The sequence below is a fragment of the Macaca mulatta genome, chromosome 14 (assembly GCF_049350105.2).
Source record: "Macaca mulatta isolate MMU2019108-1 chromosome 14, T2T-MMU8v2.0, whole genome shotgun sequence".
Lineage (NCBI taxonomy): Eukaryota > Metazoa > Chordata > Mammalia > Primates > Cercopithecidae > Macaca > Macaca mulatta.
This window is the reverse complement of record NC_133419.1, coordinates 124,256,640-124,272,084: the sequence shown is the minus strand read 5'-3', so window position 1 is coordinate 124,272,084 and position 15,445 is coordinate 124,256,640. Positions and strand designations below refer to the sequence as shown.

The window sequence follows — 15,445 nt, the reverse complement described above, 5'->3', positions numbered from 1 at the left end:
AGGGAGCATTTCTTGCTTCTGGTCCACTCACCGTCAGCTGTTGCTCTGCTGTTCCATTTTGGAACATCAGCGTTAAGCTTCCCCTTTTGGAAAGAGCAGAAGAGGAGAAAAGGAGGCTGAAGGAGGGATCTTGGATTACTCTTTTACTTCAGTTCCAGGCATTCCTAATCTGTTATGTCAATTTGAGTTTAGAGTTGAATGCAAAGTTTCAGGTTTCCCTTCCAGAGATGGGGCGGGGGCACTCGAACAGCTGCTAGGACTAGGGAGTGGCTAATAGTTGGAAGACACCAAACACAATCTATAAAGGAGTAATTAGAGGAAAAGGGAGAACTGCAAAGAACCTGGGGAAGGGAAGAGGAGTCCTCTTGGGTCCTCCTCCCCTTGCGCTGACATTTGGATCACCTCACTGAATGATGAGGTGAACACAGGAACAGGTGCGCCTCATCTCTACCCCATTTGCCCTAAACAGGGATTATCTTGCTGAGTTTGCTGTGTCCGGGGCCAATTAATCAAGGCTAGACAAAGGATAGACAGCGAGAACTGGAAGGGATGGGGTCTGGGAGGCGAAGCTAGGAACCGCGTACAGCGCGCCCTGCAGATGACATCATTGCCTGAAAGAGCTCTGGCCCTCCCCTTCCCGGAGCTACACCCGGCAAGTCCATGTGGGAGCTGAGTGGGTTTGCCTGGAGGGCGTGAGCCGAGGGCTGCGGTGCGCCCGAGCTCGGGGGAGGTGCGGCGGCGCGAGAGGGAGACCTGGAGAGACCAGCCAGCGGGCGAGCCGAGATCTCCGGGCTGGAAGTGTCTGCGCCGCTCCCGGCTCCGCCCCCGCTCGGCGCGGCGCTGGGCACTGGGAGGGGCACGCCCATTAGGGGGTGGGGAGTGTGCACTAGGGGGAGGGTCCGGGGCGGCGGTGGGGGCGGAGAGCCGCCTGCGCATGTCAGGGCTGACAGCACACACGGCCTGGGGGCCTGGAGAAGGGTTGCTGATCACCCGCCACCCGGGGTCGGGGCCCCGCACCATCCGGGGGCGAGCTCCCGGGAAGGGGCTTCCCCTCTACACCCACCCCCAACCTCTGACATCGCCGGCCGAACGGGAGCTGCCGCTTCCTTCCTGGCCCCGCTGCACCTCCCCGGGGAGCCGTGGGCGGGCGTGGACGGGACCGACGTGGAACGCGTTCTGTAGCCCAGACGGGCGGCCCCGGCGGCTTCGGTTGTGGGGACACGCCCAGCTGAAGAAGCGGTCAGGGTGGACGAAGCAGGAGCCGCGGGGCTCAGAGGATCCCAGTCCGAGTGCAGCAGATCCTGGGGAGGCGAGAGGTGAATCAACCTGGACCCTTCGACAGCCTGGCTGCTAGGCCAGCAGTGCGACTCCCTTCCGAGCTGAGCTTGCCCTGGACGCAAACGAGCGAGGCAGGGGCGCGAGTGGAAACTGGAGTTCCGGGGTGGGCGGGGAGGCGACTGTCCGTGGTGCTGAGCGCCGGCGAGAGCGGGCGCGGAGCGGCTGAGTATCTCCCTCGAAGTGGGGGGGTTCAGTGGGGTCGCTTTGGGTCCAAAGCCCCCGCCCGGCTCCAAAAGCCCCCAGGGCCTCCCCAGGCACCGGTGCTCGGCCCTTCCTTCGGTCAGAAAGTCGCCCCCTGGGGGCAGTTCGTCCCAAAGGGTTTCCTCGAAAGAATCTGAGAGGGCGCAGTCCTTGACCGAGGGAATCTCTCTGTGTAGCCTCGGAAGCCGCCAGCCCCAGAAGATGCCTGCCTTCAACAGATTGTTTCCCCTGGTTTCTCTCGTGCTTATCTACTGGGGTAAGTACCAGCACCTCGCCATGCCGCATGCAGGTAACAGTAATAATGCTAACAATAATAACACATTGATGTCGTTGGTGACAGAAAAGAGCTCTGGCTGGCTTCCCTCTGCGCATATCTGCCAGACATGGAGATCGCAGGGGTTCCATGAGAGCTGGGATTTTGAGATTGGAAAGGCGCCTCCCCACCGCCCTTTCCCGGTATTCTCCAACCTCCTTTGGTGATTCTTCTGCCCTTCCTCCAGTTTCCTGATCATTCCAAAGTATTTTTTCCCTTTCCCTTTGCTGAAAGGAAATGCAGTCACGTTCACGAACAAAAACCTCCTGTGTGGTTACATTTTATATCTCATCAAGGAGTCCATACTCCTGGAAAGCTTACTGGGTTTTCAAATTCGTTTCTGTATATTAAAAAATAAACAAACATGAAAGCTGGATGCATGAATTTTGAGAGTGAAAATACTTTAGTTGCTCATCATCTTCTTAATTTTAACAAGGAATGGGAAGAAAACAGGCTTCAGCCATTTACTGCTATATAGTAAATAAATAGGCAACTGTGAAACGCATCTTTTTTGTTTGTTTGTTTGTTTGTTTGTTTGTTTGTTTGCATGAACCTGTGGAACTAAGATGCTTTGGTGTGTGGGGAGGAGAGCCAGGTTTTTGCCTTCAAAGGTGGATAGATTATTGCTTGTCAGCTGTGAGAGACTGAGGTGACCTTCCCTCTCCAAATAAGGGAATCTTACACTTGGAACAGTAAAGACTGAGGAGAGTGTCAGAAACGGTCTTGGAGTGCCTGAATGTGTGTAAAGAGAGTTGAGTCTAGATGATAATGTCTAATTGTGTGATTGAGACAATGTTTTACTGTATGTAAATATATTTCAGTGTCTGGATGTATGCATTAGCATGTGTCTGAGCATGTTAGTATAGACATCAGAATGCATGGGTGAGAGTATAGTAGTATGTGTATGGTGGGGGGTGGGGCGTCATAGTTCTGGGCATCTCTGCCTTGGTGTCTATGATTAGATCCTCAGATAAAATATAGGTTCTCTTCAGCAGATAGATTGCTTTACATGATCTTAGCTACCTTTCTCCGTGCTAAAATCAATACCCAGGGTAATTGGACACAATTGTACCCACCTGCCTCCCTGAAACGAGGCATGTGAGCTTATGTTCACGCCTGAACATGGTTGGCATGAAATTCATCCAGCCTATATGGTGGCAGACATGCTGATGGGCACTGCCTCTTTGCTTTAGTATTACTTTTTCAAGCCTCCAGGACTAACTCTAGCTGCCAGCATTATCTGGATTTTGCATGTGACCAGAGGCAGAGCCAAGCTTCCTGTCAAAATGCCTGATGAGACAGACTACTAGGAAGGTCGAGGAGGGAGGTAACATCAGCCCCAAGGGCAGACTCATCACCAGCCATCCCCAATAGAGTACCAGACCTGGAGACGGAGTAGCCATAATAGGTTGCCAATGATCTCACCTGCCTTGAAGATTAAGGCTGAAATTTTCTCAGAGGAGACTAAGGCTGGGGACAGGAGGCATAGAAGATGATAGCCTGGCCATATAAAAAGAATGTAGGTAGAGCTGAAGTTGTAGATAAGGGTTGGGGTGAGTCTCTGCAGAGACTTTCTTCCTAAACTCTAATCTAAGATTTTGAGATCCCTTTCTGAATTGCAGTGGAGGGAGAGAACATGCTATCATCCAAGAATCTTTTAACTAGAACTTGTGCAACCTGCATTGGAGTCTCAATTTTGCCACTAGCTTACGATGTAACAACCTTAGAGTGCTATCTGGTTCTTTCTGTGTAATGTTTGGAAGTTGGCACGGGTGATATCTAACATCCTTTTTAGCTCCACCGACGAATGGTAGAGAAATCTTTGAAGAATATTGCTAGAATTGACAGAGTGCCCATCCCCTCCCCAACCCCAAAAAAACTTTGGAAGAAGTGTACACAGTATGCCCATCTTTGCCCATTCTCAGTTTCTTTGCAACCTGAGTGTTGTCTCACCAAACTGAAAGGCTGTGGAAGGGAACGAGCAGTGGTTCAGGATACCTGGTTGTTACATGTAAGAAAAACAGCTTCCCTTCGCCAGGCGCTGTGGCTCATGCCTGTAATCTCAACACTTTGGGAGGCTGCGGTGGGTGGATCACCTGAGGTCAGGAGTTCAAGACCAGCCTGGCCAACATGGCAAAACCCCATCTCTACTAAAAATACAAAAATCAGTCAGGCATGGTGGTGCATGCCTGTAATCCCAGCTACTGGGGGGCTGAGGCAGGAGGATTGCTTGAACCTGGGAAGCAGAGGTTGCAGTGAGCCAAGATAGTGCCATTGCACTCCAGCCTGGGCAACAGGGCGAGACTCCATCCCAAAAGAAAAAAAAAAAAGGAAAAAAAGAAAGAAAAACAGCCTCCCTTCACAGACACAATTTCATTTGATTTGTATGTAATTCCAATATTGGATAATGCTGGGTTAGCTGCATTCCCCCTTCCAAAGTTGATTTTTTAATATGATATACAATATGAAGGGAAAGAGTCTTTCCATTTACTTTCTGCATGCATGGAAAAAAGTTTCCTTATTTCCTTTATTAAAGCATGTAATAATTTTTACTTTTTAAAGAGATTTTTTAAAAAAAATTAATACAGACAATGTGTCGCCATATTGCCCAGGCTGGTCTCTAACTCCTGGGCTCAAGTAATCCTCCTGCTTCAGCCTCCCATAGTTCTAGGATTATAGGCATGAGTCATCATGCCCAGCCTTTGAAAAAATAAATAAATAAAACCCTATACTTGCCTGTGCATCACAGTTTACAAAGTAATTTTCAATACATTGCTTGTTTCGGTCCTCATATCTCTCCCCAAGGTAGTCAGGGGAAAGAGTGTTCTTTCCAGTTTAGAGGTGAGAAAATGAGCTCAGGAAAGGGAAAGGACTTGCTAGAGAACCTTGTTTTCTGATTTCAGTCTTCCAGTGCTCCTTCCAGCACCTCTCATGGACACAATCGCCAGGAGGGCATCTGTCCTCCCATTTCTCTTCTGAGCTATCATCCCATCCCTCCCCTACACCATCGCCTGTCCTAGGGCCTCACCTACTAGCACCTAGTACCTTCTCTGCCCTTCCTCTCCAGGCCTGCCATTCTAGTTGCCCTGTGCATTAGGGAGTGTTTTCCTCTCTTCCCCTAGTGGTCCTTCATGCATCCTATTCAAGGCCCTAAGTGACCAGCTAAATTGGCAGACCAAGTCACGTCAGGGTGTCAGAATCTAAAAATAACTTCATTTATTACCCCTTTTTGGAAATTGTTTATATTCTAATCAAATTTTTCATTATCTCAGTGCAAAGGAAAGCATTTTAGAGCAATCTTAGAAGGAAAAATTTGGCAATGTCCAAAGAAGAGAAAGATTTGAGGGCCTCAGAGAAGTTGGTTCATAATACTTTATTATCCACCTATGATAGATGGATGCTACTCCTTAGTGAAATATGATCATTATTAATACATCACGGTTTTCTTTCTCATACATTTCTTCATTATTATTATGGAAATTGAAGAGAAGAACAAAGGTCAAATGATTTGGTCAACATTATTCCAAGAGTTTGTTACTTTTAGTCAGCAATGTAGGTTGAGCTCCTGCCATATTTGCAGCCTTCTTTGAATACCTAAAGGGCTTCATAGAAAGAAAGACAGTGGTGGGCCGGGCACGGTGGCTCACATCTGTAATCCCAGCACTTTGGGAGGCCAAGGTGGGTGGATCACCTGAGGTCAGAAGTTTGAGACTAGCCTGGCAAACATAGTGAAACCCCGTCTTTACTAAGAATACAAAAATTAGCCAGGCGTGATGGTGGGCGCCCTTAATCCCAGGTACTCAGGAGGCTGAGGCAGGAGAATTGTTTGAACCCAGGAGACGGAGGTTGTGGTAAGCCGAGATTGTGCCATTGCACTCCAGCCTGGGCAACAAGAGCAAAACTCCATCAAAAGAAAGAAGGAAAGAAGGAAGGAAGGAAGGAGAAAGAAAAAGAAAGAAAAGAAAGAAAGAAAGAAAGAAAGAAAGAAAGAGAGAAAGGAAGGAAGGAAGGAGAAAGAAAGAAGAGAGAAAGAAAGAAAGAGAGAGAAAGAGACAAAGAGAAAGAAAAGAAAAAGAAAAGAAGAGAAAGAGAAAGGCAGTGGTGTGCTGAAGACTCAAGGGATGGAGAAACAGATGTTACCTCTTGAAGCAAGGAGCAGCAAGTCATACTGCACAAGGCAAGCAAACAGAGGTGGGGAGACTTTGTGGCCATTTTCCAATGTACTCTCCAGGATCACATGAGCAGAGTTCTCATGCCCTGAAACTGGATTTTGACTAGAAGGGAAGCAGTGGGACTTGCTCTGTGATGATACCTTGGATTATTGTTACCTTAGGGGCAACCCAGAAAGGAGAGGGGCTACCCCACTTGCTGCCATATCCCAATTGCCATCCTGACTGCCTTCCCTCCATTAACTATAAATGAACTAACTGTGCTTCTATCTCTGCCATCCCATCTACTTGTTCCCTAGAGCACATCACCTCTCACCTAATCAAAGATGTTAATCCAGCAAATCATTTTCTTTCATTTCTTTCATTTCATTTCTTTCAAACACCACCAGCTCTACTGTCATCTTCACCCAAACAAAATCGTCTTCCAATCCGATCCCTGTACCAGGCCTCTTAAGTGTTTTGATTCCACCCTTGTGTCTTTCACTTCATCAGTTTATTCCCAATGCAGCATCAGATCACATGATCTTGCACAAATTAGATCCCATCATTCTTCCTCTCAGAACCTTCTGCTGCTCCTATGTTACTCTAAGCAAATGCCAAGGTTGTCACATGACCAATAAGACCTGCCGCGATCTGGCCCTGCCCATCCCTCCCACTACTTCATCCCCTTCTATTCTCACTTTGTTTGCCGTAATTTCCACATTGGGCTGTTTGCTGTCTGTTGAGCACGACAAACACACTCCTTTGGGCCCCTTAAGCCCTTGAGTAGCAATTTCCTGTGTTTGACATGCCTTCACACAGATGTGTATAGCTTATACCCTCATTTCTTTTCTTCAGTGCCTGCTCAATGATACCTTCTCAGAAAGGCCATCCTCCAATGATCCTGTGAACACGCTGTCTCCTGTACTGTTTTGTTTTTTCTCACAGAACTTTTTACCATTTAATGTTACTGTTTTCCCTCTACCTCCACTGGAATGTAGGCTCCATAAAACAGGGATTCTTCTATTTTGTTTTCTGGTGTATTCGTCGTGCCTAGAATAATGCCTGGCACCCAGAAGGTACTCAGTATATTTGTGAAATAAACAAAGGATAGAATAACATGAATAATGACATTTGTACAAAGCGTGTTCATGTAAATTAAGCCATAGAACTCTCATGACAAACCTACTAGAGAGATGTAATTTTCAGAATTATGTTGATGAATAAACTGAGTCTCAGAGAGATCACATAGTACATCAAACCCAGCTCTTCAGTTGTCAAATTCTATCTTCACCTTGCCTCTGTAATTGTAACTGTGCATTCCTTGAGACTTCTTACTCCACTTCTGAGTTTGTCAACATGAAATGAATGAATTTATCTTTGCCAGCTCTCATTAAATATGAATGTGCCTCAAGTTTCCATGCTACATGGAGTTCCTGCTACATACCCTCTACCCCTCTGCCCACTCACAAACTTTTGCACAAACCACATTTCCTTTTTGTTCAATCAGATCTATAATCAATACTTCAAACTCATCACATGCCGAAGATGTTTCTGATCAGTTCTCCCTAGATGTGGGCCCCCTCTCCATTAAAGTGGCTCACCATCTGCAGAAGCACTACGCCCTCTAGAAGACTGTCAGATAAGACTTGCCCAGCTTGCTGGAGAGTTGAAAACCCAATTAAATTTATTTTACCTGGATTTTTAAAACTTTAAGTTAATTATGGTGCCACTCGTTTTTAAACTCTATATTTTAAAATGAAATACACTGCCTTCTAAGTCAATCAAACACAGTTTTTGGACTCAAAATTCATTTATGTCAGTGTCATGTTAAGCTCTAAATAAAACCGTCCTCTGCTTTTAGGAAAGAGCGCTCTGCCAGGAGATGAACAGGCTGACCATTAACAGTGGACTAGTTTTTAAATGTCAGTGTGTAATATTTCTCTTTTTCTGGGGGTTCTGTTTTTATTATTAATTCACGAAAAAATAGCATCAGAAGGGATCTTCAAAGTCTAATTCTAATTCTAATGTAAGAATCCGTGGTGGCCAACTTTTTTTTTTTTTTTTTTTTTTTTTTTTTTTTTTTTAAGAGATAGGGTCTTACTCTGTCAGCCAGTATGGAGTGCAGTGGTGCCATCATAGCTCATTGCAACCTCAAACTCCTGGGCTCAAGCAATCTTCTTACCTCCTGAGTGGCTGGGACTACAGTTGTGTGCTTTCATGTTTGCCTAATTTTTATTTTATTTTATTTTTGTAGACTCAGGGGTCTCACTATGTTGCCCAGGCTGGTCTCGGACCCCTGACATCAAGCAGTCCTCCCACCTTAGCCTCCTAAAGTGCTGGGATTACAGGTGTGAGACACAACACCTGGCCTCCTCTTACTTTCAAATATCCCAAACAATGCTGTGTACACTCTCTTACCATTCAGTTATTTGCATTTGTGAACAGCTCTAAAACCAGCAAATTCTTTTTTTATTGCATTAAACTTACTTTTTTCTTATAACTTTTAGGGTTGCGCAGAATCATATTTCTCTTCCACCTGCCAGCCTTCAAATATTTGAAGACAGATATGTTCTGTGTCCAAGCTAAGCAACTCAAGTCCTCCCATTTGTTCCTCACCAGACTTTATCTCCAGACCCTTCACCATCTCCTTCACCTCTGGGCATGCACTCTTTGAACAACTTCCTTTTTTAAAATATGACATCCTGAACTGATCGTAATAGTCCAGATTTGTTCCAAAAGCAGTGCCAAAAGCTACGCCTCCTTCCTCCTGCACACTGTACATCTGTTAATGCAGCCCACATTTGCACATGTTTTGCTGGCAGCCTTGTCCCACTCAAGTTATTCTGAATTATCAAGCTGATATACTTGCCTCCTTTTAAAAAGCAGACTTCAAGTTTCGAGAGGGCAGAAACACCAAGTCTAGACCTCTGTGTGGCATGCAAGGTGTCCCACAGTCTGGCCCCCTCCAGATTTTAACTTGCCTCACTATACTCCTCTGCATAGACCATTGCTCCAGCCTAGTGGTCCACTCGCCATTTTCTTCACTGCTGCTCCAACCTCCACCATGTGTCAGAATTACCTACAGTTTTCATGCAACACAGATATAATTACATCTCTCCATGGCTTTAAAACATTTGATACCTCACACTGGAAGGGACACACAGCGGTCTTCACAGCGTGGGTCCTGTCTACGTTTCTAGCCTCATGTTTCACCATCCTTCTCTTCCTTTCTCCCCAGGCCAGCTGGGAGTAACTAACTTCCTGTCTTCTGTGAGCAGAACATAGCATGAGTGTGTTACTTGCTGTGGTCAGGTTTAATCCCTGGTTAGGAATTGTGTTCCCTATTAGGTTATAAACGCACGTAGGGCATAGTTAGTGTTTTATTCATCTTCGCATCTCTAGTCTAGCATCAGACCTGGCAGAGAGTGGATTTTAATGAATGGTAGGGGAATGAAGGGGGATGGATGGTCGCTGGGTAGGCGCATGCCCGGTCTCCCACTTGGGCTGTAAGACTTAGAGGGCAGGGCTCAAGTGTAATTTACTGTGCTGCATCTCCACTGCCTCCGGGGGAAGGATTTCAGTCAATGTGTACATTGGAGGTCTAGGCCTCCAATGTGTACCTGTTCTGAGCCTGTACACTCAGGGAGCGCAGGTGAGGGTGTAAACACGTGCTCGTGACTTTTTTCAAGTTCGCCTCATGACTCTTCCTTCTCTGTCTCTCCTCCCTCCCTCCTTCTTCTCCAATGCCTCTCTCCTGTGCCCCTCCCCCCCACTGCTGTTCCTTCCCTGTCACCCGTCCTCTCTGCAGCCAGTGTCTGCTTCCCCGTGTGTGTGGAAGTGCCCTCGGAGACGGAGGCTGTGCAGGGCAACCCCATGAAGCTGCGCTGCATCTCCTGCATGAAGAGAGAGGAGGTGGAGGCCACCACGGTGGTGGAATGGTTCTACAGGCCCGAGGGCGGTAAAGATTTCCTTGTATGTTAGACTGCTGACTCTGGCCTTTCTTCTGCTGGCCTCTGCCGTTCCCAGCCTGGCTCCTGACAGTCTGGGGGATGCCGAGCTAGCAAACACTGGCTCTTTCTCTTTCAAACACTGACAGCTCCTCAGCAGATAACTGACAGCCTTAGTGAAGCCCCAGCTTGTTTGAAAGAAAGGGCACTGGGCCAGCTGCAAGCACCCTTGATTATAGGCTGGAGGAAGCAGAGGAAAGAGATAAGCCATAAAGCCTACTATGTGATAGGCACCCTGACAGGCGTTTTGCAGGTGTTTTCATCTAATCTTCTGTGCCATCCTATTATATGTATTAAGTTAACAAATACATTGGAATAACACAAAGCATCATTATGTGAAATAACAAAGGTTAGCTCCTTTAACTCCTACAGTCCTAGTGAAATAGGAGTGACAGGGATGACCAAGAGTGATCCAAGGGTGATATTCACCCAGGACACCCAGTACAGCCACATCAGCGAATAAATTATTTTAGACAGTTCTCTCATGGATACTTGCTGTGCCAAGTCTCCTAAGTGGCTGAACCCCCAGACTTATCCGTGATTTGGAAACTGAGAGATTCGCTCCTGGCAGAGCAGGGAGTCTTCCAGATTCTGCTCCTGCACCATAGCCAATGTCAGTTCTGGTTGGTTGGTGCCAGTGGCAAAGTGGTTGTCATATATATATATATACACACACACACACACACGCGCACACACACACGTATATATGTATGTATGTATATATTCTCTCTCTCTCTCTTTCTCTCTCTCTCTCTCTCTCTTTCTCTCAAAGGAGTCTCCCTTTGTCACCCAGCTGGAGTGCAGTGGCATGATCTCACTCACTGCAATCTCCACCTCCCAGGTTCAAGCGATTCTCCCACCTCAGCCTCCCCAGTAGCTGGGACTACAGGCATGCACCACCATGCCCAGCTAATTTTTGTATTTTTAGTACAGAAAGAGTTTTGCCATGTTAGCCAGGCTGGTCACTCCTGGCCTCAGGTGATCCACCCACCTCGGCCTCCCAAAGTGCTGGGATTCCAGGCGTGGGCCACCGCGCCTGGTCGGGTGTCATATATTTTGAATACCACCTTGGAGATGACCATTATTTACTCCTTCACTGACTCTGGAGCCAGGTCGCCTGGGTTTGATTCTTGACTTCACACTTATTAACTCTGTGTCTTTGGACATGTTGGTCAACCTTTCTGTGCCTCGGTTTCCTCATTTTTAAAGTGGGGATATAAAGCATAGCCAAATTATAGGGCTGTTACCAGGACTCATGAGCTATAATTTTTAATGCATTAAAAATAGTTTCTGGAATATAGTAAGCACTATGTTAAGTGTTTGCTAGAGAAAAGATAGACACAGAAATGAGGAAACTGAGGTTCAAAGAAGTTAATAACTGAAACAGCTTAGACTTGAGCCAGGTGGTCTAACAGCAGATACGAGGCCCTTTTTATGGCACTGCTTTGCCTTCCTGGGAGCAAGTTTCTCCTTCACAAAGATTTGTAACGGAGACAACAGAAGGGTGAAACTGGGTTTAGCTTGCTCTTCTTTCTCACTATCCTAAAGCCGAACTCATTTCTGACTCTAGCTTCTATGTGCCATTCTGATGTAAATTTGCTACAGTCAGGTGCCAAGACTGGGACCAGCAGAGACTTCCCAGAGCCTGGCTCAGGTTTGACAGTGACACGTCAATGAAGCTGCAACTGAGGCTAGCCCCCAGCTGCAGGAGGCTGGATGGCTTGGCCAGATGCAAAGGCCCCCAGGGACTTCAGGCCTGGTCATGTACCACTGATAGCTGCCACTGATAGATGCTTCCAGGTCTGCCCAAAGTGAGGTGGATCAGAAGGAGAAGAAGAAAATGAAAAATAAAACGACGACAGCCAAAACAGCCATGCAAGTCCAGAGCAAGGCTGTCTCATAGAAATGTGTGTGATTGTGGCAACCTTCTCTGTCTGTGCTGTGCGATACAGTGGCCACCGGCCACATGTGGCTATGAATAATTGAAATGTGGCCAGTGCCATGGAGGAACTGAGTTTTACATTTTATTTAATTTCTAAGAAATTGAATTTAAGTAGCTACCTGTGGCTAGTGGAGACTAGAATAGCCAGCACAGCTATAGAGAGAGAGGAAAAAAAGGTGTATTATGTCAGAGGGTGGAAGTGTTGAGGAAAGAAATTTAAAAGATGAGATTTCAGTTAAAATTCAGTCCAAAGCAAAAGATGTGACGTGTGCCTCTCTGGTGATGGCTCTCTGCTCATCTGCCATGCTTCAGCACCCTGGGCCCCCTTCCTGTGGCCTGGCCCAGCCTGTCCCACAGCCCCTGATGAGTACCAGCACAGAGAGTCCAGTTTTAAAGCCAAGGCTTTCACATGTCTTTATGACTAATGAATCTGCCTGTCTTGCTGTCTCCACCTTGTTCTCTTGCTGGCGGCCCTGGGACCCCTCTTACTCTCTTGTTCTCTCCTTCTGTCTCTTTCCAATCCTGTCTTTCTCTCAATGTCCGCCTCCTGGGCTCCCGTACCCTTCTCCCGCCTGCCTTTGTTCTCCCTCTTTCCACCGCTTTTTTTTCTGCCGAGCTTCTTCCTGCACACCCCTGGCTGCCTCTGTCCTCACCACGTCCACATGCACTGATGCTTGCTGCCTCTGCCTGTCCTTCCCTGTCTTTGCTCTCTTCCCTACCCTCCTCTGTGCCTCTTCATCCCACCCCCACATTCTGGGTCTGCTGGTGACATTGTTCCCTCTCTTCCCTGTCCATGCACAATTCTGCTCCTTTTCTCTGCCCTGTCCGTAACTCAGCTTTCTCCTGCCATCTCCTCTCCTGGCCCTACCCTCGTCTGCTCCTCTATTTGCAGATCTACGAGTATCGGAATGGCCACCAGGAGGTAGAGAGCCCCTTTCAGGGGCGCCTGCAGTGGAATGGCAGCAAGGACCTGCAGGACGTGTCCATCACTGTGCTCAACGTCACTCTGAACGACTCTGGCCTCTACACCTGCAATGTGTCCCGGGAGTTTGAGTTTGAGGCGCATCGGCCCTTTGTGAAGACGACGCGGCTGATCCCCCTAAGAGTCACCGAGGAGGGTGAGGCTGAGGCACAGGGTCTCTAGGGCATTCTGCTCTCTGTGGACAGGGAAGGGTAGGACAGCAGTTTTCCACATGAGTGAGGCCCTTAAAGAGTGCAAAAACCTGTGTATTTGGAATGATGACATCTACAAATGTCACCATTGACCCATCTTCCTCTGGTGGCCAGCTTCCTGTAAACCGCCCAAGCAGCTTGTCTTTCTGTGCCTTTCCTCAAAGCAGAAAGGCTTGGAGATGATAGAATGAGCTCTTCCTGGTCCCTTAGAGAAAGAGGTTAGCCTCCATGAGGCCTAAAGCTACTGATTCAGCTAGGCCTTCTTCTCTGGCCTATGTTGAATCCCTGACTCAGTGGGCTCAGAGAAATCTCATGAGGTTACCTCGAAGTCATCTCTCCTTCTGCATGGGAGCAATACATGCCTCTAAGCCAGGGGTTCTCAAACATTAGCAAACCTGAAAATCTCCTGCAGCGCTTTCTGGAAGCCAGCCTTTCTGCTTTTGTCGGTGGAGCCTGAGCGTTTGCATTGCGTGACACGCTGCCTGGCAGGCTGTGCTGCTTGCTGGGACCGCACTTTGAGAACCTCTCTCTAAACCAAAGTTTGACAATCTTTTCTTCTTTTGTCTTGCTTCACAGTAATCACACGTGCCACCCCTTCCCCATCTGTGGCGTCTCTTATTACATAGTTCATTCTCTGCTGGGAGAAGGGGACAGGTCAATAGCTCTCTAGCCTTGTTTAAAATCTTTGGACTCCTACAGCTAGTTCCATGTTCGTGCGTGGGAAGGCCTTTCAGCAGCCTAACTCAGGTATTTCTGTTGCAACTGGAGTCCTGCATCCTGAGCGGGGAGTTCCAGCCTTTCTCAGTCTATCTCCAGCATTATCACTGCTGGTGAGCCGGCCAAAGCGTGGGGCATGAAAGAAAAGATCAAGTTAAAGACAGGACTCTTCTTAGAAAAAAGGATCCAGGAATCCTAACCTCCAGGCCACAGGTTTTTTCATTTTTTATCATGTCGTTGTGATAAAAATAATGAAGCAAAGTTTCAGTCCTCAGAGTGAATGAACGAACGGGTCAGACGATATGACTAAAATGGAAGGTAGGTCAATTCTGAAAGCGCAGAAGGACTCTCAGGGCTCCTAAATTCAGACCCGATGAGTCACTTCCCTGCTCTGAGCCCCGCTGCTCTGGTGTGAAATGAAGGGGTGGGCCAGGGGCTCTCTAAGGTACTCCCCTTGTCTGAAGTTCCTTTAGCCCCCGTTTGTTACACGCCTTTCCTCCCGGGGTGGGGCCCTGGCGCCCTCTCCTGGTCACCGTCTGGAACTTTCGGTTGGTGCCTGCCAGACCCTAGCACAGTGTCCAACTGTCTCCACCTCTGCTCGCTCAGGCTTTTGGCTCCAGAGACCCTCGTGCATAGCTGGTGGGAAGTGTGGCAAGGCTGAGCTAGTTCGTCTGCCAGGCACCAGAGCAAGCCTCGGGTAAAAACAGAAGGAAAAACAAGTTTATTATCAGAGCCACAGAGCCTCGTGGATGGTCGGGTGTGAAGGAAGCGTGGATATCATTTATTTAATCCAGAGCCTCTGGATAAAGGGCAGACATCAGACTTGCCCACATTGGCTTCCTCCAAATGTAGACACCTCTGCAGCACCCTTGCAGGTGTGAGATCGGCAGGGGTGAGTGAGGTCATATGCGAGTTGGATGACTCCCCAGGTGATTGGAGGGCGCAGCTCTGGTGCCCCTCATTTTGTGGCTGGGAGAAGAGTTCTCTGCAAGAGCAAGGGGCTTGCTCAGGGACATGAAGCAAATTAGCACTGGAAGCAGGACGAAAATCCAGATTGTTTGCCTATCCTGCGGGCTTTCTTTCCACGGCTGCTTTTCCCGCCGCCGCCACCCCCACCACCTGCCACTTTTTCTTTTTTCTTTCCTTTTTTGCCTCTGTGACATCAGATACTCCCTGCCCTCATCTTGCTCAGAGCTACGCACCCCTCCCCCACCATGACACCTGCCCACCAACCCCACATGTCCTCCATTCCTGTGGTCCTAGAAGGTCTCCCTGGTTCTCTTTGTTCAAGTTGGGTTTATTCTGGCATAGGCTGTCACCTCCTGGCCCTAAGGCAGAAACCTGAGGCCTCTTCACCTAGAGGTAACTAAAAATACTGAGGACAGCTTCCTGTATTGCCATTTGTGGGATACTGCATTTTGAAAGAGAAAGCATGCTTTAAGCCAAACAAATCATAAATAATGCACCAGGTGGTAGCAAGCCAGTGAGACGTTTGAGCTGTACGGCATTCTCACGTGCCTCACACTGCATCTATAACCTCTGGCTCCAGCTGAAAACCTGGATGATCCTGGAGCCTTTGGACTGCTTTCTGGGCTGAAAGTTA

At 47.8% G+C, this 15,445-nt stretch overlaps 1 protein-coding gene across 2 annotated transcripts in view; it reads left to right on the top strand.

Moving 5' to 3' along the window:
* The first annotated feature begins 939 nt into the window (after positions 1 to 939).
* The window catches only part of SCN3B (sodium voltage-gated channel beta subunit 3), a 28,368-nt gene continuing 13,862 nt past the window's right edge, over positions 940 to 15,445 (top strand). Inside the window, exons 1-4 of one of the 2 annotated variants that reach the window (XM_015115925.3) lie at positions 940 to 1,316; positions 1,716 to 1,795; positions 9,812 to 9,975; positions 12,845 to 13,070. In XM_015115925.3, coding sequence (XP_014971411.1) covers positions 1,741 to 1,795; positions 9,812 to 9,975; positions 12,845 to 13,070 — 445 coding nt within the window. In that variant the 5' untranslated portion in view covers positions 940 to 1,316; positions 1,716 to 1,740. 2 annotated transcript variants of the gene reach the window in all.